Below are 27,523 nucleotides of genomic sequence, written 5' to 3'. Positions count from 1 at the left end.
CCCTACACTCTGCGTCTCTTTGGAGATGCTGACTGAGGCCTGCTCTGCTGGATTTTGCCCCCTGGGTGCTTGTCCCTCCAGGGCCCCTACTCCACCAGCTCCCTGCCCCAGGAGCCCCAGATAATCCACCTGCCAGCCCCAACCTTTATTTCTCAAACGCCTTTTAACTTAAGAAGCCAGTAGAGGGAGTATTGCCTTGTCCTGGGTTCAAATTCTGTCACTTGCTCACTGGGTAACCTTGGCTCCACCATGTTTCATCTCTGAGCCTCAGTTTTCTTATCTGTAAAATGGGGACAAAAGTGCCCGTCCCCCGGGAGTACTGTCAGGAGCAGTGGCAAAAGGGAGTAGGAGAGCCTCTGGCAAACTATCATGGCAAACCATGTCTGGGCACATGGTTACAGGGTAGTCCCTGGACTCAATTGGGGCTGGCAGACGTGAAAGCCAGCCAGGCCCGGCCCCCAGATGCTCATAGTCTGGCAGGGGAGACCGATGGTCCATGGGCACACACGTGTGCACAGCTATGCACACTCGCATGCAGTTTCATCAGCCAGTAATAGTCTCTTTCATCGGTTGATTTTGTTTTACATGTTACCAAGCACCTCCCAGTTTGTTAGCACCCACTATGCCTAACCTCACCCAGTTCTACTATTCACTTGGGGGGGTTGGTCTAATATCCTTGAAGATTCAGTTAGGAGGTCTGGGGAAGGGCCAGGCATCTGCATTTTCAGTCAGAGCCCCAGGCTGTGCTGAGGTTCAGGCACCTGGGATCTTCTAGCAACTCTGCTCAGGGGCCCAGAGACTTTAGCACGGGACGGTTTTACAGATTAGGGGGCCCGCTTTACAGATGAAGCAACTGAGCTTTCCCAAGGAGAACTTTGAACTCTGTCTAGGGTGTCACAGTCTGAGCAAGAGCCGAGAACCAGGTGCATGGTGTGGTGACACAAGTCAGAGGAGGCGAGGGGAAAGAGTGGGGTGGACAGGAAGGGCTTCCTGGAGGAGGTGACTCTCGGGCCAGGTCTTCAGGGTGGGTGGGATCTACCTAAACATAAGAGAACTCACGGGCTCTCAAAGTGCAGGATTGAATGGGATAATGATGGAGAAAACAAGGAGGTCCTGGGACTCAGGCAGGACCAGAGGAGAGATAAGGTGGGGACTGGGGACAAGGGCAATGTCAAGTGTAAGGAGCTTTGGGTTCCTGATGAGGAAATACAGTGATTATTCTCCAAGCAGCCGGGAGCCACCAGTGATAGTTCTCGAGCTGAGGGCGACATGGTGGGCAGTGGGGGTTGCTGTTGCATGGTTGGCAACAGGCTTGGCTGAGCTAGTGGGCACGCCTCTAGGGAGTTTCCAGTGGATGAGGTGGCCTCATTTTGTGTCACTGCATGGGTGGCTGGCCGTGAGGAGGCAGCGCCACATCCCCTACACGGTGCTCTCGGTGAACAGCACTGGAGGCGCGAAAGGTTGAGAAGGTTAGAGGGTGCCTGGGGGTTGCCTTGGGAGACGGTATGCATAATTGAGAAATGTGCATCCTCCCTTGAGCCCCCCCCATCCCTGGTATGGATTTTAATGCTGAGCTTTTCTTCTAGCCGAATGCTGGCTGCTTTAGGCACCACCTTGGAGCCCTGGAAGTTGCCACGGCTGCTGTGCCAACAGCCGCCAACCTGACGGAATTAGATCTGAGGCGGTCCACGTGGGTTTGGAATAAGAGCGGGCTGGGATAATCCCACGTCCTTCTGGCCTCACTTTCTCCTTTGAAACGAGGTCCCCTGAGCTCTGATGGCGCATCTGTGAAAGAGGCTGGTGGCTCCTGTTGATCTGCTGTGTGTCTGGGGCCTCGGTTTGCTCATCCCAAAAGTGGGCTTGCACGCGCATGTGCCACTACTCCAAGGCCCCATTTGGAGCCTCCCAGTTTTCGTGCAGGATCCACTGGGATCCTCTAGTACCCGGCGAACCTTTAGGAGACCAAGGAGAATTCACTTCAGAGTACCTTTTTGGAAGATGCTCAGAGAACACGTTGTTTAACGAAAATTGATTTCCTGAAGATTTCGGGCTCATCTATCAAAAGAGGGCAAAGCTCTGCAGGGGTTTGACCACTTGCAGGGGAATTGTGCTCATATGCCGGGAACACACCCCCTCTGTCTAGCAGAGGCTGTGTATGGCCCATTCTTCCTCTGTCAACAGCCCTGCCTGTGTCCTAAACATCTGCTATTGTTTGCTCTCTCACCCTAGTTGAGGACCCCCCCCGCCCCCGCCCTGCTACACATAGCTACAATGAAGAAGATATTTACTCCTATGCTGAGTGTCCCCAGAGTTGTGAGCCCTAAAGGTTCCATCCGACAAATATTTATAGTGCCGGGCCTCATACTGGGTGTCAGGAAGCTGGCCCTGGGTAAGCAGACAATTTTGATATGGGCTGGTAAGCATGGGAACAGAGGTGGTGTGGCCCACGGAGCCCAAGGGAGGCATTGGAGGGCCATTGTCCCAAGGGATCATCTGAGGATTGCTTGTACCATACTTGGGGAACAGCGTGCCAGGCTAGGGGAACAGAATGAGCCAAGGCATGGAGGTGTGAGAAAGCCTAAGATGTGTGTGGTTCAGGAGCCCCTGGGGGTCTCAGGTGGGCTGTGGGTGGTGGAGGCCAACCGGAAGTTGACTTCCAGATAAACGGAGAAAATTCCAGGCAGCAAGTCCCTTTGCTCCGAGACGGCACAGGCACCGGGGCACTGGCAGCAGACATTGCTAGCTGATCGCCACCTCTGTCTTGCTAAATCTCAAGCTGCTTCGTTCCCCGGGCACCAAACTCTCCTTGAGCTAAATTTCTAAGTGAGGGTGAGGTTTGGGTGCAGCTAGGAAGGAAGAAGGTCCTTCCTCATTGAGTAGAGACGTGTTTAAAAGAGGAACAGGGACCTTGTTTACAAACATTTACTGAGCTAGGAGTCTTCACACACTGTAGATGGGATATTATGCCCATCTTACAGACGATAACACTGAGGCTTAGAGAGGTGACTTCCCAAGGCTGTTCCGCAGAGGGTTCTTTGACTGTTTCCATGGAGATGTGACTTCCGGCCGAGCCCGGGTGAGGGAGTTGGAGGTGGCTGGCTCTGAGTGGGTGTTGGGCCACAGACGTGCCCTTAGCTAGCTAGCCTTGTCGCTGAGATCCTGTCGCTCTCCAGTTTCTATAGAGCTAGGGAGGGGTAGCCCTGTTTGCTTTCCACAAGCAGTGAGAGGAGGGCGGCTTTAGGGTTCTTATAGCTTTAAAGGGGAAGTTTGCGGAAATGGAAACTGCGCTTTTCTTGTTTCTCATGTCTCTTTTTTTGTGGCCTCCAGAAATAATCCTGGGTTCTACAGAGCCTGCCTCAGGATCATGGTAGACCCTACCCCACCCCCACTTCCGGCAAAACCAGGCTGAGGGCTGGGGTGGTGGGGAAGCTGACGGGAGAGTGACAGGCTGTGGCTGGTGAGTCAGTGCCAGGAGACCGTTGCCTGCTGACTCACTGCCCTGTGCACCAAAACAGGCCCCTGAGCGCCCCCGTTAGACGCCATGGCGGCCCTCCTCTGTCTCCCTGCTTTCTCTCCTTTAGCTAAGCTTTAGTTCTGGCGGTGTATGCTCAAAATCGACCTAAGTGGCATTTGGGGTCTGAGCCCGCTGCGACAGAATCCGTGAGACTGGACTGTTCCCGGATACTCACCTTTCCCCAGGAGTCCAGGTCCAGCCAGGCTGTGTGGGGCCCAACCCGGAGGGTGTCCCAGGCACCTGCTCCTTGAAGCTCCTCTCATTCACCCTTGACCAGATGCACGACTCCTGTCCTCCTAGCAGAATAATGTTTGTGTTACTTTGACAAAACGAGTCCCTCCCCTCCGTCTCTGGACATTAGCACCTTGAGGGCAGGGAGGTGACCTCGTATCCCCCTGCAGTGGCCCTGGACCAGCAGTGTAAGTAGGTGCTCAGTTAACATGGGACATTTGGGGCTTTTCTGCCCCACTGCCCCAGGTAAGTGCCTGCTTGGCAGGGGTTAGTCACTTGTCTCAGATTATATAGCATCAGAGGCTGACCCTCTTCTTCCCAAACCCGTGGGCTTCACCCTTGTTGAGGTCCGGACTCAACTCACAAGAACATTTTCTTCTCTGTGGCACTGGTGTTGTGACCCTTGGCCAAGGGGAAGGAGTTCTGGCCACCCATCCTTGGGTGATCCCTCTTCATAAAGAACAGCGGTCGTCTTCAGCCAGTCCTGCAGGTATTTGGCACAGGATGAGGGGGCTGGGTGGCTCCAGGGTGTCAGGGATAAAGGACCCAGGTTCTATAGGCCCCCACTGGCAGAAAGTCCCCCACTCATAGTAGCTTACAGGGAAAAGCCCAGCATGAGCCCTGAATCCCCTCCCAGAGTGGAAGGGAGGGGTTGGTCAGGCAGTCAGGGACAAGCAGGGGCTGTGGAGCCACATGGTTGAGTCCCCACCGAGCACAAAATTCTCCAGGGGCTGCCACCAGCCTCTGGATAAACCCAGCTTTTAATCCTGGCCTCCGGACATGGCCTCGTCTCTAAGTCACCCTATCCCCTGTTTCCCTTTGTTCTCTGTCTCACACTGGCCTTCTCTCTTTTCCTTTACCATGCCCTGTGTGGCCCTCTTTGGAGCACGCCATTCCCTGCTCTGAGAACACCATTTCCCCAGATGTTTGCCATGCAGACCTCAGTTTCGGTGTAGTTGAAAGCATGGACCCCAAAACCCATTGCCTGGGTTCAGATCCCAGCTGTGTGCCTTTAGGCAAGTGACGTCACTTCTCTGGGCCTCATTGCTTCATCCAGGCTGCTGAGAGGAATAAATGCATTGGTGCCTGGAAGGTCCCTGAAAGGTCCCTGAAAGGTCCCTGAAAGCTCAGCGAGCGTCTGCCGTTATGAAACCTTACCTCCTCGGAGGGGCCTCACTGACTCCTGTGTCCCTGTCCCTTACACCTCATCCTGCCTGGCTGTCTTCTACATGCTGGTCCTGGTTGTAAATATTGATCTCCCCTTCTGGGACGTCAGCTCCTCAGGGCTCACCTCCATGCCCCCAGTTCCTAGAGCAGTGCCTGGCACCCAGTACGGTAGGTTCTCAGGAAGTGCTTACTCAGCAGTCACTGCCTGCCGGGGTTACCCTTGCTCTGTTTTGTCCCTGGACTTCTGAGATGCAGAGGGGCAGTACTTGGCCTGCATGACCCGGTGGAACTAGAACTAGACCCAGCGGAACTAGAACTAGACCCAGCCTTTTGGCCCCTGGTCCACTGCCCTTTCCCCTGACTCAGTGGCCTGCTTGGCTGGTGCCTGGGGGCTGCGCCGGCCATCCTGCCCCCACCCCTCGGCCCCTCCCTTGGCCCGGCCTCCTGCCTCCCCCCCACCTAGTACCCTCCCCCTCACTCCCATGCAGCTTGCATGCCTTCTTTTTTGTTCTTCTCTGTTGACCGCCTGTGGTTCTCTGGGCTTTGGGTCAGTGCTTGCCACCTCTGAGGAGATAAGAAAAATATTTGGACCCGGTCCCCGGACCTCTCACCTGTAAACATTTTTTGAGGAGAAGAGGACAAGGTGGCTGTGCACTGGGCCCACATCCTGCCTGCCACCAGTGTTGTCCCAGAGGCCGGTTCTCTGTAAAACCTGTTCCCTCTCACCCACTTTTTCCTCTGCAAATCACAGAGCCAGAGGTATGACTTGTTCTGGTAGGTCCCTGTCCAGAGGTCACCTCGTCTCTGGGTGGTGTGGAGTCAGGATCTGGGGTCAAATCCTGACCTACTGCCTCATGACTGTGTGACCTGGGCCTGACCTTCCCCTTCCCTAAGCTTCAGCATCCTGATCTGTGAAAGGGGAGCCTCTGTGAAGCTCGGGGAGAGGTAGACACTTAACGTAGGTTGAGGGCTAATAATGAGCCAGGCAAGGTGCTCTCAATGGAAATGAGGGGTCTCTGAGGGTGGACCTGAGTTTTTGTGGGGTGGGGGGTTTCCAGCTCGACCAGGGAAGGGGAGAACTCGCCCGCAATGAACCCCAGGTAGATTAACAAGCCCTGTCCCCAGAGATGTCATGCTAAAAACAATTTCCCAAAAGGAATTCACTTTCACTAGGACCAGAATGCAGTCGCTCATTGTTCAGCTTTGTTCCGGGCAAAACAATGCCAGACTTCCTGGATGACCTCACCGGGGGAGCCGTTGGGCCGGTGAGGCCGGGCTGGTCAGCATCTCCAGGCAAGCCTGCCCCCTGCCCTGCCCTTTGCTGTGGCCACCTCAGGTGACCTGGGGTAATGGCGTAAGCAAAGAAGGCAAACCATGTTTGTATTTGGGCCGTGGCATGTTTTAGAAATTAGAAAACGTATATGCAGCAGCTGGAGCTGAGGAGAGCGGCCCATCCGGTTTGCCGCAAGCCCTACTCCTCCCCGAAGTCTCCCTGCCTCCCCACCAAACTCTGTCTTTCGCGGCCAGGTCCTTGTAGGCTGTTGAGATTGTCACATGAGTTATCCTGAGATACAGACAGATAAACAAGACAGAAGGATACAGACCACGTGATTTAATCAAATGATTACATCTTTTAAAGGTGCACCTTTTCCTGAAAAACAAAAACAAAAGTCTTTCTCTGAGTAACTTCTACTTTCTTTTCAAAAATAGCTACCCTTAAGGTCTTGGGTTAAATAGCACTCTTTGACATACCTCGTGTTTTTGTTTTTGTTTGGTTGGTTGGTTTGGGGTGCTTAATTTTCTTAAAAAGTGTTTATTTATTTAGAGAGGGAGAGAAGAGAGAGAGCAAGGGAGGGCAGAGGGAGAGAAGGAGAGAGAGAATCCCAAGCAGGGTCTGTGCTGTCAGCTCAGAGTCCGACCCAGGGCTCGATCCCATGAACTGTGAGATCATGACTCGAATTGAAACCAAGAGTCAGACGCTTAACCGACTGAGCCACCCAGGTGCCCTGGTTTTTGTTTTTTGTTGTTTGTGCTTAGGTTTCAAATGCTTCCTAGGGTCAGGAGGGTACCTAAGGAGCATGGCCGTGGCAGACATTACTAATTGATCCCAGCCCTGCTACTCACTGAACCTGTCCTTTGCCTGGAATCTGTGGACACAGTGCTTTGAAGGAGCCCCTTCAGACTTAGAGAAGTCTGGGAGGCTCTCCCTGCCTGCTGGAGGAAGGCTCTGGTCCAGGGTGCCGTGTGTCCTGGCTGTCAATGCCACTTCATGAGCCTGTCCAGCCCTTCCCTACGGCCCTGGGCAGTGACTGCTCCCCAGGTCCCCGGGCCCTGCCCCATCTGTGTCCTGTGGCTCCTTGCTTCCCTCTTGGCCCTCCCATACTACCCTGATGTGTCCAGTCCAGCGGCTTGGAGTGGACTTAAAGGCACCAGGCCTGATTTCACTCGGTCACCTTGCAGGTGATCCCAGATGGCCAAGTGCTTGAGAACATGGGACAGAGGCTGAAGCAGACCTGCGAGCCGTTTGAAGCCTCCGCGGCCGTTTTACTTGCCGTGTGATTCTGGATGGGTGACTTCACCTCTCCAGGCCTCGTCAGCAAAATGGCTCCCATAGAGGGGGTTAACTGAGAAAATGCTTGCAAAGCACTTAGCACACTGCTAAATAAACGTGTGTGTAGTCAATGCTTCATAAATGCAGCTTGCTTTTTTCTTCTTTTCAAAACACTCAGGATATGATGCCTGCCACACAGTATTAATAAAATTCCAGTGTGGTCAGCTGTTTTCTTCAGTAATAGCTAATATTTATTAATCACTTAGCATGTAAGAGACCCTGTGCTGAACATTTTACAGGCATCGTCCTACTTAATCCCTAGGAGGGGAGTTCTTATAGCCAATGAGGCACAGAGAGGTTGTTACCTGCTCTAGGTCACGCAGCTGGATCGTAGCCTCAGTGAGCCCAGAACCCTGGCTCTGGAGTGGACAGGGGAACGGGAGGAGAGGATAAAGCCTTGCCCCAGAATGCTTAATTCCACAGTGAGCCCAACAGGACGTTGCTATATTTCTACCTCTAAGAGGGGGTCTCTTCTGGGATTCTAGGTGCTGCTTGCCTCATCCCCAGAGGCTTGCTGAGAAACACTCACTGTCCAGAGATGGATCTCAGGGGCTGACTGTGTGCCTCTGAGTGGGTGGAAGGGCTTCTAAAGAGGAAACAGCAAAGTGTACCTACCTGCCCTCTTATTTTGAAAACCTGATAGAACCTCACTGATTGGTTAAGTCAGTGACAATGAGAGATTGAAGTCCTCGTTCTCTTCCAGAGAGCCTTGTGGGATTGTTTTTTTGGTTTTTTTTTTTTTTTTTTTTTACGGGAAACGTTTCAAGTTCTGCTGGGGAAGGGTGAGAACTTCTCAGGCAAGGGCTTGCTCTCCCCCACAGCCTTGGACTGAAGCGGCAGGTGCTGGGAAAGGCAGCCACCGCGGTGTCTGCAGCTTGATTCGAGGTCCAGCTGGCTGGCACCTGGGCACCTGGGGCCAGAGGGGTTGGGAGGGCATGGGAGGTGGGCAGGACACCCAGTCCCCACTGTGTCCTGCTATACATCTGGCCTTTTTCCTCTGGCCTCAGCATCTTCATCTGCAAACAGGGCAGAGGTCTCCTCCTTCTAAGCTTTGCTCCAGTGCCTCAGGCATTGGGCAGGTGGAGGTGGGAATTCTGGCTTCCGGCTTCTGTGTGCATAGCCCCAAGCAGGCCACTCACTCTCTCACGTGAGCTTCAACTTCCTTCATGGGTAAAACAGGACTAGAAATCCCTTCCCTTCCACAGTAAGGCTGTTTGAGGAGTAAATAGACCACTAGTTACTGACAGCTCAGCACAAAGTGTAAGTACCAAAATTCTAGTGGGTTTAAATGGGGGAGAAGCAAAGGAACGTCTGATAAATCCACGGCATCGCTGGCACCAGGTCGAATCTGTCCGTGGACCTGCCAGAGCTGACCAGGTGATCTGTAAGTCGGTCTCCAGGCACAGCCAGTTCTGGCCTTGACCCCTGCAACAGAGACAAGGAGAATTTAAGCTGGGCAAGGAGGGAGCCTTAATCCTGGAGCCTCTGTGTCAGAGCTGATTCTAATGCCGATTCTAATCACTTGTAGCTGTAATAACCAAAGAGGAAGCTCTTAAAATGGGGAATTATGTATCACGGCTACAAAATAGCCCTGGGCCTGGGGCCAAGGAAAACAGCTTTTGGCAGCCAGCGGGCTGCTGGAATGCCTAGGAGGGGGCTTGTTCCTAAGTGCTCACTGCACTGTGGGGAGGGTGTTGTGGGGTGACAGGTGGGAATTAGTGGGCCTCCAGGAGTCTGCAGAGATGGATGGAAGTATTCCAGGGAAGGTGTTGTCTGAGATTGGGCTGGGCCGGGGGAGGGATTGGCGGCAGAGCTGAAAGTTCGGCGCACGCGTTACGGTTACTGTCACTACTGGGTGTATGACCTCAGGAGTGTCGTCGCTTGGCCTCCCCGGGTCTCGCCGATCTCCCCTTGAGTAGAACCAAGGCCTTGCATACCCCAAGGTCAAGGTGGACCCAATAATAATTGTGGCGGTAACAACAGTAACGCAGCCGCTCCTGTGTAAGGAGTACTTGCTACTTGCCACTACGGTTCTAAGTACTTTCCATGCAATCCTCTCCTCCCCTGTGGAGTCTCCACAATATCCCTATGAGCTGGGCGTGATTATCCGCACGTTACAGGTGAGGCCACGAAAGACTGGAGAGGTTGAGCAACTTGCCCGAGGACACCCAGCCAGGAAACGGCTGTCAGCTTCTAGGCCGGGGCTCATACTCCAGTTCCTCCAGGGGTCAGGTCGCCACCAGAGGGCTTGAAGCAGCCGTGTAGGGAGCCTGAAGCTGAGGAGTGGGATGAACGAAAGAGTGTCGCAAGGAGAAGGGAGAATGGGGAGATGGCGCCTAGGCTGTGGTGAGGAGTTTGTGTTTTCTCCTAGGAGTAATGGGGTATGTTCTGGTCTGCTGTGCTCTATACGTTGCCCTCAGCTGCTGCGCTGAGAACGGTTTGGGGAGCTGGGACAGGGTAGCAGCAGGGAGACCTGGGAGGAGGCTGCCGCAGATGCCCAGGCAAGAGCTGTCAGGGCCCCTGAGCACCGCGGTTGCCATGGCAACAGAGAGATGTGGGTGGATGCCAGGAATGTACAGGAGGCGGAAGCCAAGGGTCTTGCTGCAATGGGCTTTTACAGTCACGGGGCTGGTCAGGCACCACAGAAGGGCTTGGAATGAGCCCCCTGAGTGGGAGGTGGGATGCCTGCTCCTGGGCCTGGCCTCATCAGGGCATGAGTAGGTCTTGTACGAGGTCACGGACTGTGGCCCTGGCGGCAGGGAGCCAGAGGCAGGGCAACCGGCTGGTGTGTTCCTGAAGGGCAGGTGGGCTTGTATTCGTGGCAGCCGTGGGTGAGACAGGTGACATAACAGAAGAACACGTCCCTGGATGTGCTTTTGGGATGAGGAGACGGGAAACCTCCGTGGTGCCAGACACGTGACAGGCCCCAGCTGTGCCCCATTCAAGCCCCACCCACATTCTGGCTCAGCCACGGGTGCTGGGTGCTGGGAAGACGGGGTCCTGAGGGGAGAAGGGGCTGGAGGTCTCTCCTCATGGGACGCAGGAGCCTGGAGCAGAGGGTCTCGGGGAACTTGTTGCTGCCCCCCACCCCCACGTTTCTGCAGGGTCCTCTGAGTGCCAGCCTGGCAAGTGGGTTTGGGGACCTGGGGGGCAGAGCCAGGACTCTCAGGGTAGCCACAGGGAAGCTGCCCCGGCTCCTAGTATCCTACTGGGGCAGAACTTTCGCCGTTCCCAGCTGCCTGTGCGAACAGAAGCTGGCCACCTCCCCCCTCCGTCTGGCTGACCTTGTGAAGTGCCTCGTAGCCCCGAGATCCAAGGAGAGCCTGAAAGGGCGGAACCGACCCTCTTGGTGAGGAGGTTCAGGGGTCATTCCCTGAAAAACATCTTCACTAGGAGGGACTTGAGTCCCACATCCTCCAATTATGCTCCCATCCAGCCAGCCCACAATGGGCTGCTCAGATAACCATCGGGGGCTGCACAAATTAATGCTAGAACAATGCTGGCCGCTGGGGCTATTTTTACAGTAGCCATACGCCTGGCCGAACCCCCACGTCGCCCCGAGGGAGCAGGGCAAAGAAAGGCTGTGCGGATGCCGCCACCAGTCTGCGCTCCAGGAGACAGAGGAAGGGCTCAGCGAGCGCCCGACGGCTCCAGGAAGCCTTTTCTTGGTCTGCTCATGGCCAGATAGCGAAACAATCGGGGTCCCCCACCCCGAGCCAGGGAGAGGAAGGAGGCGTGGGGGAAATGGGGGTTCTGTTGTGCTTTTGTGCCTCTCCTCCTCAGAGCATGGCCCCTGTGGGTCTGTCTGCTGGGGCCGGGCCAGGGCATCCTCTGTGCACACCCCAGGTCCTCAGGCAGCCCCCAACTCACCCTGCCCAGACCACCACCCACGCCAGGCGGAGACACTCGCTGGCATCAGAGCTGGGACGTGGCAACAGCTGCTTGAAGACCCCACTCTGGGGACCATTTACACATCCGTTCTTACCTGGCGACCTCCTGCACTCCAGGTTTTGGGCACAGCAGTAGATAAGGCAGGTCTTTGTCGCCATGGAGCCTGTGTTCTTGTCAAGGTGGAGACGGTTAACAAGGAAGCAAGGGCTTGAGCAAGACATTGTCAGGTACGTAGTGCTAAGCACTTTGCTAAGGCAGACTCAGATCCCCCACTAGAGATGTCCTGTGAGCCAGGTGGCAAGTGGGCCAGGGTGTGCTCGGGTGAGCGGGCCGCATCTGGTCCAGCCAATCGTTCCCTTGAGGAATGTGAACCCAAAGAGGCCTGATGACCTTCACATGTTTTAAGAAAACCTAGAAATCTTGATTTCTCTTGGTTATTTCCATGTTGGCCATCCGTTTGGATCCCAGGCTGTTTGGCTATGAGTTGGTCACACTTTTTATTCTGCTCGGGGAGGGGTGGGTAGGCCCCCTAGATCTGGCTCCCCCAGCTCAGCTGCCTTCCGTGGCCGTCGGCCGGGTGGGGGTAAACCCTCAAAGGCACTCTCTCACCCTGGGCTGGGACTCGCGGTGCTCTTCCCTCAAAGCCAAGCTGGCAGTGGGGGGTAGGGCTCAGGGACCTGGGAAGTAGAGAAAGATGTTCTTTCCTGGCTGGTGGCAGACTTCCTCTAGAGTGGGCTCGAAGCCGGGGTGGGCTGAGTGTGATCCTGAACAGCTTCTGGGGACTTGGAGATTGGACCTCATCTGGGGTCTTCCATTGCTGAACCCAACAGGGAGTCAGAGGGCAAGAGAGCCTGGATGGCGCAGGGGTTAGAGCAAGCCAGAGTGGCTAGAGAGGGATGGGCAAATGGACATTAGCCCCACAGTGTGCCGCAGAGATGTGACTGGTTAATGAGCTGCAAACCTGTTTCATAAACATCTGTTTTCCATACTTTGATGGAAACCTCGTTTTTCAAATACTGTGTCCATCCCGGCTTGAAACGCCATTCCGTATTCATTTATGGTTAGCCATTCGAATCTGCTTTTTCAAAGCTGGGAACGAGAACCTCCTATGGCCAGGCACTGTGCTGGGTCTTGAATGAAATGGGAGCCATCATTCTCTAGGCAAATCTGAAATTTGAGACAGTGTCTGTTCATTTCTAGCAAATGCAGGCAGGCTGTTATCGGGAAGTTACCTTGGATTTGCCCGGCGTGTGTCTTATTTTGTGGAGATGCTGCCAGCGTTGGGGTGGCTTCTCTGCCTCCGGGTGCAGAACGAGGCATGACATTTGGAGACGACAAACATGGGATCCCCGTGCTTCTGTTCAGCAGGTGCCTGGGGAACCTGTCAGTTCCTGAGTCTTGAGGTCCCTGATCACCTAGGGGGTCCAAATCACTCAGGACAGAGCAGTGGATAGACAGGGGATGTCAGGCCCCCTGCCACTGGCCTGGGTGGATCAGAGCCAGCTCATGGGTGAGAAAGGAGAGCATGTGCCGAAGACAAACAGGCCGTCCCTTACCGAGCACACGTTGTCTTCTGTTTTGTCCCCTACAGAAATCAAGGAGGATATGGCCACCAAGGAGAAACTGCAGTGTTTGAAAGACTTTCACAAAGACATCTTGAAACCATCCCCGGGGAAGAGCCCAGGCACGCGGCCCGAAGATGAGGCAGAGGGGAAGCCCCCTCAGAGGGAGAAGTGGTCCAGCAAGATCGACTTTGTGCTCTCTGTGGCTGGTGGCTTCGTTGGCTTGGGCAACGTCTGGCGTTTCCCGTACCTCTGCTACAAAAATGGTGGAGGTAAGCCTGGACTGGGCAGAGAGTGGCATTGGAGGAGAGGGCGGGGCCGGACCACGGGGTTCTCTCCATGCCCCGCTTTCCCAGGCCCCCAGCCTGGACCTCCCCTGGGTCAGCCTGCTACCTCCCACCCCATCTCAGAGGCAAGAAATGAGCACAACTGGGAGTCAGGTGATATTCTGTCAGGGTCTTGCTGGGCAACCTCAAGTAAGTCCTTTACCATCTCTCTCTCGGGAGGTGATGAGGCCAGACCCATATGACCCAGGCCTCAGGCATTCACATGGCCCCTTCATAAATCCCCCCATATCTACGTGCCTTTGCTTTGCCTTTTCTTTTCCTTTTTTTTTTCTTAAAGTTTACTTATTTATTTCTAGAGAGAGAGAGAGAGAAAGAATCCCAAGCAGGCTCTGTGCCGTCAGCATGGAGCCCAATGTGGGATTCAAACCCACAAACCGTGAGATCATCACCTGAGCAAAAGTCAGACGCTTAACCCACTGAGCCACCCACGCACCCCTGCTTTGGCTTTTTCTAACTTAATCCAAATGTACTTCAAAAGCAGGCTTTGTTCCCACCCCCATAAATGGAAAACCAGTATTATTTGCCGCGATGGAAAGGTATCCAAGAAAAGAAATCCGGTGAATTTATTCTAAAACATATTCTTTTTTAATTAAAAATTTTGCTCCCATTTCCTTGAGATACAATTGACACGTGACATTTATTAGCTTAAGGTGCATGACATAATGCACTGATACACGTGTATATTGCTAAATGATCTCCACAGTAACTCCAGTGACCACCCATCCCCCCACGTAGTTAGACGTTTTTTTCTTGGGTTGAGAACTTCAGATTTCTTCTCGCAGCAACTTTGAAATACGCAGTTTGGGACTGTTAACTAGCGTGGTCGTGCTGTACGTTGCGTCCCCAGAGCTTAGACCTTGAATCTGTATCTTTCAGCCACCTTTAAAGATAATTTTTTTTAATGTAAATGGGTGTTCAGCTAGTTGGCTGGTTTGGGTTTTTTGGTTCAGGGTTTTGGTGTGTTTTTTGGTTTTTTGGGTTTTTTTCAACCGGCTGCTGCTCAGAGGATTCTGAGCTAGAATCCTCTCTTGTCGGAGGTATCACAGTCGGGCAGCACGTGATGGAGACCTTCTCCCTGGTGCAAGGAGAGGGCTTACGGAACACTGGGCAGGGAGGAATTGCTCAGCGCCAATCAGAGGCTTGCTTGGCAGCAGGTGGCTTGCCGCCCAAGTTAGGAGAACCACCTTTTGGGAAATTCTGCCTTAGATCCTGGTTTCTTAACCTTTTGTAGGTCTCAGGCGCCTTTGGGACTCTGATGAGTGCCCTAGACGCTCCCCAGAACAAAGCACATACACATAGACCCAAGTTGCCCACAGTTTCAAAGGGTTTATGGACCCGCCGAAGCCATTAGTGGATGCCAGGTAGGAACCCTTGCCCTGGCTCTTACCCCCAGCTGGAGACTCCCACCTCTCGCTTTTCGTCACTGCACCCTTCCTAGCCGGTTCTTCTCAGCTTCCTGCCCTGGGCGGGCCTGGGGAAGGATGGGCGAAGGCTTCAGTGAGGAGGTCGTGTTCGAGATGGACGGATGTGGGGAAGGCAGGCAGGTCGTTGGCACAGCTTAAGCAAAGGCTTGGAGGCTTCGAAAAGCACCTGGTGGGTTTGAAGCAGGTGAGAAGGCACACTGGAAAGGTGATGCCCCCTGGACAGGTGGGTAAGGCCCGGAGAATTTTCAGCCAGGTCCAAGAGTTTGGCCTTTATCCCTCATGCCCCTCCCTCATTCTCCTGGATTCCATTGGCCGGGAGGGCTTGGGAGTGGCCCCTGTGGCAGCCACAGTCTGACCCTCATCCCACTCTGCTCTCTCTGCAGGTGCGTTTCTCATACCATATTTCATTTTCCTGTTTGGCGGCGGCCTGCCTGTGTTTTTCCTGGAGGTAATCATAGGCCAGTACACCTCTGAAGGGGGCATCACCTGCTGGGAAAAGATCTGCCCCTTGTTCTCCGGTGAGTATGGGACAAAGGTCACCCGGGGCCTGGCGTTCATTGGGTCAGCAAATTTTTATTGAGCACCTACTATTTGCGAGGTACATTGGAGCCTCATGCAAGCCCACTTGGCACTGTGCCTGACGCACGGTGGCAGGCAGTTGGTGCGTTATTGCTGTGATGCTGCGGCCCGCGGTGGCTGCCCAATACATATGAGCGGTTCCCACCTCTCTGCGCTGTCGAAGGATCCGTATGTAGCAGCTGCTTAGCCGTATAATGCAGAAGATAAGCACTCAAATTCAGGAGCTGTATGATGTCATGTCCTATGTCCTCCTCTTGCTCGAACTTTGTGACTCTGAGAAAGTCCCTTAATCGCCTCGTGCCTCAGTTTCTTCATCTGTAAAATGGAAATAGTATGCTTACTTTCATAGGGTTACTATGAAGACAAAATGACATTGCTACGTAAAAGTTCTTGTATACGTACTAAGCACCAAATTAATGGTAACTTTATTATTATGATTATAACATTTACTCCTATGCCTAATACCTATTATGCATTCATAAAATAATCACTGTTATGATTATAATTGGCAGGGGTGGGAGGATGTGTGAATCCATTCATTCATCTGTATAAACCTATCCATCCATCCATCCAGTAAACTTTCTTCCATTAGTCAATTAGACCAGCCTTCCGTCTACCCATCTACCCATCCCCTTATTCATCCATCCATTCATCTACCTAACCTTCCAACCAGCCACCATCCATACATCCTTCCAACATATTGAACATCCATCTATCAACCCAAGATCTATCCGTTCAGCTGTCTATCCAACCAAACATCTATCCATCTACTCATCTATCTATCCAGCCATATATTCATTGCTCTACCCATCCTCTATCCATCCTTCCATTTATCCTGCTTATCAGACCATCCATTCTTTCACCCATCCACCCATCCATCTGGCCATCCATTCATCCTATAAATGTTTGCTGGTCATTAGGTTTTTTAAAAAAATTTTTAATGGTTATTTATTTTTGAGACAGAGAGAGAGAGAGAGAGAGAGAGAGAGTGTGTGTGTGTGTGTGTGTGTGTGTGTGTGTGTGTGAGTGGGGGAGGGGCAGTGAGAGAGGGAGACACAGATTTGGAAGCAGGCTCCAGGCTCCAAGCTGTCAGCACAGAGTCAGACACAGGGCTCAAACTCACGAACCGCAAGATCATGACCTGGGCCGGCGTCAGAAGCTTAACCAATTGATCCACCCAGGTGCCCCTATTTGCTGGTCATTATTGAAGGGCCCGTCTGGGCCCCAGCCCTGGGGATACTGAAGTTGAATAGGTGGCCATGGTGGGTCTGGCCCCCCTCCTGATTCTCATCTTGATTGCCCACACCCACAGGCATCGGCTATGCCTCCATCGTGATCGTGTCCCTCCTGAATATATACTACGTCATCATCCTGGCCTGGGCCACATACTATCTGTTCCAGTCCTTCCAGTCGGAGCTGCCCTGGGCACACTGTAACCACAGCTGGAACACGCCGCAGTGCATGGAAGACACTATGCGCAAGAACAAGAGCCTGTGGGCCACCCTCAACACCAACAACTTCACCTCGCCCGTCACCGAGTTCTGGGAGTAAGGCCAGCCTCACCGAAGGCAGGAGGGAGGAGGGCACGGGTTGGGGGCTGGACGACAGCCTACTCCCTCATCTTCTCCCCAGGGATGTGGGAGTCACTGTCTTGGGATGGATGGTGGGGGAAGGAGGGTGCAGATTTGGACATCAATCCATGCCTTTGGTCTCAGACAGGCCTGGAACCGAATCCCAGTTCTGCCATTTTACTGGCTGTTTGACCTTCGGCAAGTCACTGCCCCTTTCTGAGCCTCAGTTTCTTTAACTGTCAAATGAGGGGAATGAATCATTCCTACACCCGTATGCAGGTATATGTACTTCTGTTGTCTGAAAATGATGTAGTTTTCTTAATGCATTTTCGGAAAAAATGTATAGTTAGCACATCAAACCTGTTATCGCCTAGAGAAAAATGCATGTATGAAGCTGAAGGAGTTACTCAAGCGGAAAGTTGAATAGATAGAGCAAGAAAATATGTATTGGCTAGCTTTTGCTGTGTAACAATCACCCCCAAATTTGGTAGCTTTAAACAACCACCATTTATTTGGCTCATGGTTCTGCTCATTGGCAGTTTGGGCTGAGCTTGGCTGGGCAGTTCTTCTGGCCTTTGCTGGGCTCCTTCATGGGTAGGTCAGCTGCAGGATCTCAGGATAGCTCTTTTGGGGATTCGCTGGCTATTGGCTGGGGTGCCAGGGGCAATGGGTCCATATGGGTCCATCATGCAGCTGGCTAGCCTGAGCCTGGGCCTGTTTACAGGAGGCTCAGCGTTTCCAAAACAACGAATGGGAAAGCCCCGGCACAGGACCTCTTTTCAAGCCTCTGCTCCATTTTCATTAATGTCCCATTGGCCAAAGAAAGCCACAGGCTAACCCAGATTCAAGAGGTAGGAGCTAGGCCCTGTCTCTTCAGGAGAGGAGTGGAGAGCTGTGGGCGTTTTTATGGTTTACCACAATGTAGTCAGCACCTACAGGAATACAGACAGTGGACAGACAGCAGAAAGGCAGAATGTGGAAACCTGAAGCTTGGGCACCTCTTTGCTGATGTCCGAGGGAGTCCTGTGAACCCAGTGTTTGGAGGCCAATCAAAAATGGACTTGTGCGTCATTTTCCACTAAACTTGGGGTTTGGCACCTTGGTATGATCCTGATGGTCCTGAAAATGACTGAGATAAGTCTTCACCTGGAGGGTGAGAGCCAGGGGCAGGAGACATCAGTAAGGAAGGGGGTGGTCCCTCATCGTCATGAGATGTTACTCCTCTTTGTGTGCAGCTTTGGGGTTTCCAAGGGTCTTCCCCGCTCTTAGAAGCTGGCCCAGGAACAGGCCCACAGAAGAGGGGGTTGCCTGCTGACCAGTCCCGGCCATGTGTTAGGGCTGAGGCCCGGAAATCCTAGGCAAGATAGGGTCAGGTGGCCCACTCTCAGGTGGTCCATTCCCTGTCGTGACATGCGAGCCTTCAGTCTGTGCTCACAAGGCCCTAGGCCTGCTTGGACAAGGGCTCTCTGTGTGTACATATTTTCCACTTGTAGACAGAGAGGGCATTACAAGCATATTCGTCACCCACTCCACGCCACCCCCACCAGACAGCTGAGTTTATAGACAAAGAAATGCAGGCACCATGAACTTCTCACTTGAGTGGGGCCCGAAACCACAGCCTTGTGTGCTCTCAGCTGTTCCTGGCACAGCCTGACCACACGCGGCCTGCCCCACCCAGGAAACTGGTGCCCAACCAGCCACTTGGATACCCGCTGGGACCTCATTGCCTTGGGCACGGATTGGCTGCCTGGGTTCGAACCCTTGATCTGCCGGTCCTAGCTTGGACAGGTGCTTTTTCCTCTCTGGGCCCCAGTGTTCTCCCCTGTACTTGGGGAGATCATAGCACTGCCCTTCCAGGGATGTAGGGCTGCCCTTAACTGAGTGAGACTGTGCACAGCTCTGAGTCTCACTCAGAGACACAGACTGTGAGATTGTGCAGCTTCTCAGAGTGAGACTGAGCTCTGAGAAGCTGCTTGAGAAATGTGGGCCATTTTAACTTATTGAGTGTCCTCGTAGTGGATAAAACTGCCCTCTAGGGGCATTTGGAACTCAAGTGATCTGCCCTTCAGAGGGACTAAGAATGGCCCCTTCTCAAATTCCCGTATGCACCCCCCCTCCCCCCAAATTGCAAAGGGACTGTCCTCCTTCCCCCCTCTGCTAGCGTAGACGTGAGGGCTCTTGGGAAGGACTCATAAGAGCAATGAGGTCCTCAGGGTGTCTGGTTTTTCCCATGCCTTCTCACGTGCCCATCCCCCACACCCGGCCCTCCTGTGGGTTCTAAGGCTCCTGCCTTCCAGAATCCCCATCCTGAGTGCCCAAGCTGCCCTTCCTGGCCTGGAAGCCACGGAGACAGGATTTATCTTCAGAAATGTCCGGAACCCGCAGGCGGCTTCCGAAGGCCCACGTGATGTGGATGGACTTGCTCCGCTCACAGAGCGCCGGCCACCTGCCCGGTGCTCACCTTCCACTCCAGCCTTTGGGTCCCAGCAGAGCTTTGTGAGCCCACCTGAATGTCTCCAAGTGGCTTAGCCTCTTTTGGAACCCTGGGGAGGACTGGGGTCCACAGAACAGGAGCCTGGAATGCAGGCTTAGTCGAGAAGACCTGGCCAGCCACCTGCACGAGCAGAGGCTGGGGCCAGTGAGTGGGGCCGGGGGCTTCAGTGCAGTGTAGCCCTGGGCCAGGTGCTACGGGTGAGAAGGGCCCGGCTCCCAGCCTTCTAGAGCCTCCCTTCTCCTGCACATGGAAGAGGGGGGAGGAAAGAGAACTAACGGCTCCGGTGAGCACTGTGCCGGGGACTTGCCCCTCTCACTGCATTTCATCTTTGGAGAGGCGCTTCGAGGAGGGAAGTCGTAGGATTCATCCCAAACCCCTGCCCACCTCAAAGCTCCCATCCAGTTCGCAGTGCTCTTGGCTCTCCCTTTCAAGAATATCCAGAGTCTGACCCCTCTCCCCACTTGCACTCCTCCCCACCCTGCATGGGAGTCCCATCATCACTCTCCCAGACCCCAGCGCTGGACTCTCCTCTCCCTGCCTTACCCTCGTGTCTCTGCAGTCAACTGTGAATCCAAATGTGGCATTTCTCAGCCCAGAACCCTCTCCTGGCTTTTGCCATACTATGATCTCACTCAGCCCGGGGGGATTAAGTGAGAATGTTTCAACACAGTGAGTGCCCACCGAGTGCCGATTCTTCTTACTGATTGCTTGTCTGCATCCACTTGGCTTTGTAGCCCAGAGCAGCAAGGTAGCCACCCCTCTCTGGCCTAGTTTCCTCAACTGCAAGTGGAAAGGCCATATGAGCTGGGCTTTGAGGCATGAATAGGAGCTCCCTAGGCTGGAAAGGAGAGAGAAAAGACGTTCTGGGTGGAAGGAACAGCCCATGAAGAGGCATGCCATTCTGAACGCACACAAGTGTTTGGGAGTAGTAAAGTCACCAGTTTGGCCGGAGTGTAGGACGCATGGGGCCAGGAGAAGGTTTGAAGCTCTGAATGTTAGCCCGGTAAGTTTGAGCTTTGTTCTCTAAGAGGGGGAGCCATAGAAGGTATACGAGAAGGGGAGCGACATGAGTGAATATGTTTTGGACACTGCTCAAGGAACACAGTAGTGGGAGAGAGACTAGGGCATATATGAAGCACCAAGTATAGACAGGGCCTCACAGGGTTCAGGCATCAGTGGGTCTGGGTTCCCTTTGGGGTGACACATAGCTTCTGTGATTTCCCCTGAAAATAGCCACCAGCCCTACAGTGACCAGCTCTGCGGCTTCCACTAGGAGAGGCTTGCTGGGGCATTATGGAGGTATCCGTGACTGGTACCAGCTGACTCTCAAAAGGCTGGTCTCCATGTCCCTCGAGCCAAAGCCTGGCCCCAGCCATCGTTTCCCTCCACGTCTCTCACCTGCAGCAGACGCGTAGGTCTTCGAGGTGACCTTGCCTTCAGCAAACGATGCCCGATGAGAGCTGCCTAGGAATCAAGATAAGAAGGCACTGTGAAAGCTGAGACTTCCTTATGGGCCCTGGACAGGGAAGGAACTTGCCGAACATCCCTGCCAGCTGCCCCTCCCCCTCCAGTTTTACTAGAGGAGGTCGTCGGGAGCAGGGAGGCTGACTCTGGCCACCACGCATCCCAGCTGCAGCACCCCAGGGCAGTGACCTCACCTCTCTAAACCTTGGAGATAGCATGGTTTCTAACACCTTCACAGTCTGGCTCTATTTAAAGAGCTAAGACAAGGGATATGCTAAGGACAGGGCCTCCAGTCACGGCTCCTTGGGGATGACACTGAGGACCAGAGAGGTTAAGTGACGCAGGAAGCTAGACAGGCAGCAGAGCTCCCAGACCTCACCTCTGCCACCAGACGCCACCTGCAGTGTCTGTGTCCCCACCAGCCGCAAGCCCATGGTCACAGGTAAAATTGTGCCATATGTGTTTGCGTGACCCACTCTCAGTTTGCGTGGGGTCTTCTCTTGGCCTGGACCCCCCACGCCCACCCTGTCTGCAACGCCAAAGCACCACTGTCGGCAGGAGCTGGTGAGATGTGCCCTTGCAGACCCCTGTGACAGCCACCTGGGCCCCTGGGACATTCATTTCACACTGGCTGTGAATTATAATTGGACTCTGAGTTGCTCTGTGATGGAAAACAGAGCTTCTGCCCCCGCTTAACCTTGTCCTGCGTGTCTCTGCTCTGGGGTCCTCTTCTGTCTGTCCCAAGGGTCCTGCTTCACCCCAGCCCTGGAAGCCAGGCGGGGCCAGATCTGGCCTAATGCCCTCCATCAGGCCGGAGCCATGCCTTCCTCCCTGGTTCCTCCCGAGCCCCCCGGGAGCTCAGCACGTATCATTAGGCTTTATTAGAATCAAAGAAATGAGTCATATTTGCAAACAAGCCGTGCTCAGCCAATCTTCCCCTGCAGCTGTCGGAAGGAGGAGGCGGTGGAGAGAGCCTTGTGTGGCCCCATGCTCGGGGAGGACGGGCTCTTTTATAATTGTTGCCTCCGCCAGTCTCCAGGGAAGAGCCATGGCCAATAAATGGCTGGCCGGCAGTCAAAAGGAAACGATTTGGCCCACTCGGAGGACGTATTTACATCTCTGAGTGCCGGCTGGACGGCAGCGGGGCGGCCGACTCAAAACAGACGTCCAGGCGATTCTTTTTTGGATCCCACCCTGGAATGAATCATTACTATTCTTGGACAAGAATGCAGCTCACCTCTGGGCCTCCTCCCTCTGTATGAGAGATGCAGGGAAGCCTGGGATGCTGGGGGCCCTCGCGAAGGGCAGCGTAGGACCTGGTACCCAGGGGGCTGGTCCCCAGGGCAGCATCAGAAAAAGGGAACCAGGCCCAGGGTTGATTTTTAGCTGGGTAATTTCAGGTGAATTCCTGAACCTCTCTGAGCCTCAGTTTCCCCATCAACCAAATGGGTACGATTAATTTACTCAGTTAATGTCTGTTGGACACCCACTATGTGCCAGGCACTGCTCTGGGTCCAGCAATGATCAGACACAGGCCCTGCCTCCATGGACGTGTCATTGCAGTAAGACAGCCAGACATTACACAGATAACACAAATATGATTGTAGTATAAAAGTGATGATCCATGATGAAGAATAAAGCCGGGGCGGGAGAAGGAGAGTGACCAGGGATGCTATTTTCATACGATGGACAGGAGAGGCTGCCCCAGTGAAGTAACATTTGAACAGAAACCTGAAGCAGGGAGGGCGTTGGCATGTCTTGTAACATGTGGCTGGGAAAACAACCAGTTCAAAAGTCCTGAGGCAGGAATGTGCTCAATCTATTCAGAGAACATAGTGGCTGAAGGGGCCGTACTGAGGTTCGAGATGGGACTACCATACATAAGCTTGTCCCGGACACGTCCCATTTACACCTGTGGTCCCACTGTCATTATTAATAGGTCTGAACGATAAGAGTATTTGGTCACCTTATTCAGGGAGGCAAAAAAGAGATGGGGGCAGCTTGGGAGGGCCTCGTTAGCCAGGTAGGTAGGAGCCAAGGGAGGATATGGAACAGAGGAGGGGTGTGACCTGACTTGGGTATGGACACATTCTTTCTTGATGAGAACAGACTTGGGGGCAGGGTGACAGTGGAGGCAGGAAGGCAAGTGGGAAGCCTGCTGAAGTAGCTCTGGGGAGCAGTGGGGGCCCAGACAGGAGTGGTGGCAGTGCTGGGGACATGGCTAGATTTAGGGTAACGTGCAGTCTCCTGGGGTGGTTAGCAGGCACCGTCGAGGGGCAGTGCACCACAGCCGTGACTCTGGGGTACAGCACTCTACAGTTTCCTGAGCCCTCCCATGCAGCACAGGGGGAAGGCCCAACAGATCCCTATCTGTTGCTTTGTGGCTGAGGCCACAGGAGTCCCACGGTGGGGGGGCGGGGGGGGCTTGGGGAGGGTCCTTCACACTTGGGTCCCTTCAAAGAGGGGTTCGAACGGATGCACACACTCTCTGGCCTCCACGGCTACCCAAAGATATCTTTGGAAAGGATGTTGGTCACTTTGGCCCTGGGCCCACATTGGGCTCTGTTTTGACAACCCCTGACGGATGAGACACGCTCATTCCATTCCTAGAACGTCTGCGTGGCCCATTACAAACATTTTCAAGAATTTTAAATAATTTTTATAAAGGTGCTATTAAAAACATGGAATCCTTCTTCGGACAACATCAAACATTCACTGAGAAAAACATTCAGACTGAAAACAGCCAAACAGAAAAAATGGTATTCAGTGCCAAGTGAGCGCCCCTCCCCCGTGTCCTCACCGCCAGGTCCCCCTCCCCACAGGCAGCGACTGCAACCGCGTCTTGTGTGTCCTACCAGAAATAGTCTGTGCGTAGTCAAGCACAAATGTACATCCACCCCCTTCCCTTTTGAACACAATAGGGAGCATGCCACAGTGCTGTCCACCTTGCTTTGTTCACTTGTTTTATGTTCCTTATCTGCATCCAGGGAGCTTTCCCATTGTCTTAGGGGCCGTGGCGCATCCCACTGTGTGTCTTCCCTGCCCCTGCGGAGCCCCCGTTGAGGGCCATTTGGGTGGCGTCCAGGCGTCGGCCCTGCAGACGCTGCTGCAATGAATAGCTTGGGGTGGACCCCGTCGGTGGCCACACGTGCAAGAGTAATTACAGGAGAGAGTCTTAGGAACGGAGTATTGCCGGATCCAAGAGCACGTGCCTTTAACAGAGTCGCTGCAGGTGTCTCCAGCTCCCTTAGGGAATTCGCTGCCAGCAGCGGAGACTCAGTTTCCTTGTTTGTTGTGGCTTCCGTAGCTGCGCAGCTAGCTGCCCAGAGCAAGCCTCCCGTCTGTCACGGGCACCAGGGGTTTACCCGGCACAGGAGGGGGAGAAGGTCGAAAGGGCGTCCGTGAACCGGCTGGCCGTGGTGTGGTCAGATTCTGAGCTCTGGGGTTTCAAGCTCCTCGGTCGGCTTGCCCTTAGGAGAGCAGAAAAGGCCGGGCACCTCCTCAGCGTTAGCTGAGCACCTACTGTGTACCTGCCTGTGAGATCCTTGTCCTTGGGATGTTTGGAGCCTGGTAGGCAAGACAGACTTTTCACCCGTGGGTGACACTCGGTGCAGCCACATATAGAAGCCGCAAGACCGACAGGGACTCTGGTGGTCTGTGGGGCAGCAGGGAAGGCTTCTCTGGAAGCCCGAGGGCCGCGTGGCTGGCAATGCAGAGGGTGTGCAAAGGTGTGGAGGTGGAAAAGCACTCTCCCTGTGACGCTGCCCATTCACAAGGAAGCCTTGGGCCGCTGCCCAGCATGCCCCGGGCCTTCATTGAAGGCGCTGAGCTCTGGAGCCTGCGGGAAGGGCTTTTTATTCTCAGGCAGCTGCAGCCGCCAGATCCACGTGCTTGGCAGGGCCCCAGCCGGGATGTGTCTGGCGGACGGCCTGCCTCACGGGGATGCCCCCTGGCCTGAGGCTTCAGGTGACCCTGGCCCATAGCAGGGACTGGACAGATTCTTTTTAAAGTTTAGGCTCTATTCTCTGTTTGCCAGAGGAGCAGCATGGGGGAGTCCACAGAGTGCGGGCTTTTGGAGTCAGACAGGCTTGAGTACAGGGTGGTAACACTGTCCCCTGCTGGCTGTGTGTCTGTGGGCAATTGGGTCTTCCGCGCCTTGGTGTTCCCCATCTGTAAAATGGGGCCAGTGACCTTAGTCCTTGAATCAGATGAGATGAATTGAAAAGGCCTTGTGGATGGTATGAGCACACCATTGTGGGTGACAGAGGGGAGGGCCATTTGATGTCAGGGTTCTCATCAAGAAAAGGGTAGGAAAGCTGCCCCCTTTTAAGGTGCATTAATGGTAATACTGCATGGATTGGTCCAGAGTGCCATGTGAACTTGCCAGCTGCCTCAGCTGAGTCCCTGGTTCGTTCACTCAACAGGTATTTATCGAGGCTGTACTATGTGCCACATGCTCTTGTAGGTGCTGGGACCATGGCAGTAACCCAAAGAAAGGCCTTGGTTGAATGCCAATTGAGAGGGGCATCTTGGATTTATTCAAGGTCCTCATGTTGACTCTGGAAAAAAGAAGGAAAAGCAATGACACATCTGGTCCAGTAGGCATTCTGAGACCCAGAGCCCTGACCACAGGGAACTTCCCACAGGCTGGCTGAGAGCTAGGGAATTGTCTGGAATGCTTTGCCAAGCAGCAGCATGGGGGCAGGAACTGTTACCTGCGTTTTACAGAAGAGAGCCTAGGGCACAAAGTCACACTCCCTCTCTGCCTCTCTTGCTTGAGTGTGGCCTTGAAACCAGGAGCGAACTTTGGTTAGAACAGGAGTGAACCAGATTTTTCCCAGGGGAGCACGAGCTCCCTGGCTCCCATGGTCAGCAGCCCGGGGATTCAGCGGACAGGGGACCCTGGTGGAGTGGCAGGCAGGGCTGACGTCCCTGGGCTTGGTGTGCCTGCCCTTGGTCACTGCTGCGGTATCAGGGCTCCGGGACAATGGGGACAGTTTCTTGGCATTACGATGTGTGGCTTCTGGCCGTCAGCACCCCGTGCTGCCCCACCCTGACTTCAGATGGCATCTGCCCCGCAGAGATGTGTCTGTGAGTAGGTGTTTCTATGCATCTTCCACAGGTCAGTAAGTCTCTTGGACTCCCAAGGACCCAGCCTCTGCTGTGTGATGCCAGGCAGGGAGGGTGGGTGCTCTGAGCTGATTAGCCTTCAGACCGTCTACCTGTCCCCACCCCCCTACCCCCAAGACCTTCACAACCCTGCTGGGGGTTGGGAGGAGACCAGCATCGCTTAGGTACCAGGACCTACTCTGGGCGTCTCAAGGCCAGGACAGAAACAGGTTTACCCAGTGCTGGTTGCACCCGGACCCTGTAGTTAGTACTTTCTGTGGGTTTTCTTTTCTTTTTTTTTTTTTATTTTTATTTTTTAATGTTTATTTATTTTTGAGACAGAGAGAGACAGAGCATGAATGGGGGAGGGTCAGAGAGAGTGAGACACAGAATCGGAAACAGGCTCCAGGCTCTGAGCCATCAGCCCAGAGCCCGACGCGGGGCTCAAACCCACGGACCACGAGATCGTGACCTGAGCCGAAGTTGGCCGCTCAACCCACTGAACCACCCAGGCGCCCCGTGTGGGTTTTCTTTTAACACCAATCTCTATAAAGTGCTGTGCAGCTGCATGTAGAAGCCTCGTGAGGCTTACATTTTAGTGGAGATCTGGATAAGGAACAGGGGTGAATAGAATAAGAGGGATGGGACAGAGTGTTGGGGGAGGGTAGTCATTCCCATTTCACAAATGAGGAGACTCAGGTCCAGGAGTTTGGGTAACCAGCCCAGTGCTTACACTGTAGAGCCAAGTTTGAACCCAGTGTTTGGCCCTCGGTGGGCACTGAAGCAGGGTCTACTAAGAATTGATCCACAGGAATTAGTACCCATTTTACAGATGAGGAAACTGAGGCTTGGAGGTTTACTTAACTTTCCTGAGGCCAGACTGGGTTGAACCCAGGTTCGCCTGACGTAAGAGTCCGAATCTGTCTCCTTGTTGACTTCTCCACAGCCCTGTGGCCTGGGTGGGAGCTGCTTCAAAGACCCATGGCGATTCCAGGGCTTGGAGAGGCGAGAGGCCTTGTGGAAACATGGCGCCTGAGTCGGGGTTTCAACCCCAGCCTGTTGGCGCCTCAGCCTCAGCTCTCGCTGCCCCAGGGCCGGCCCGACTAACTTGCGGCTTTGTTTGCTCGAAGGCGCAATGTGCTGAGCTTGTCCTCTGGAATCGACGACCCCGGCTCCTTGAAGTGGGACCTTGCTCTCTGCCTTCTCCTCGTCTGGCTGGTCTGTTTCTTCTGCATCTGGAAGGGCGTCAAGTCCACGGGAAAAGTGAGTGGTGTTTCTGTCTCTCCCCTGCCTCAGCCCAGAGAATCTTCCACCTACCCCCCTCCCAGGCCCTCCCGCTTGGACGCAGAGCCCAGACCAAAGTGCTGGTGTGTGCGACAGAGCAGTCTCCTAAAAGAAAATCAGGCCCTGCTTTGTGGTATTTGCCCACTTCGTGGTGGAAATACTCCCACCATGTCTGACTTCAAGTTACCAAGGGCTTCACAACGAGCTAACACAATTCCTGAAAATCGGGCAGTGGGCTCTGTGGCGCCTGTACAAGCTCCCATAATCACTGGCTC

General features: G+C 54.0%; 1 protein-coding gene across 2 annotated transcripts in view; it reads left to right on the top strand.

Moving 5' to 3' along the window:
* Positions 1-27,523, top strand: part of SLC6A6 (solute carrier family 6 member 6) — an 88,481-nt gene that overhangs the window by 30,495 nt on the left and 30,463 nt on the right. For both annotated transcript variants that reach the window (XM_023250056.2, XM_003982523.6), the window contains 4 exons: positions 13,006-13,248; positions 15,131-15,265; positions 16,639-16,873; positions 27,095-27,227. In XM_023250056.2, the coding sequence (XP_023105824.1) occupies positions 13,020-13,248; positions 15,131-15,265; positions 16,639-16,873; positions 27,095-27,227 (732 nt within the window). In that variant the 5' untranslated portion in view covers positions 13,006-13,019. The remainder of the gene's footprint in view (positions 1-13,005; positions 13,249-15,130; positions 15,266-16,638; positions 16,874-27,094; positions 27,228-27,523) is intronic.

This window comes from Felis catus, chromosome A2 (genome assembly GCF_018350175.1).
Source record: "Felis catus isolate Fca126 chromosome A2, F.catus_Fca126_mat1.0, whole genome shotgun sequence".
Taxonomy (NCBI): Eukaryota; Metazoa; Chordata; class Mammalia; order Carnivora; family Felidae; genus Felis; species Felis catus.
Note: the sequence above shows the minus strand (reverse complement) of the source record. Positions and strands in the feature narration are given on the sequence as shown.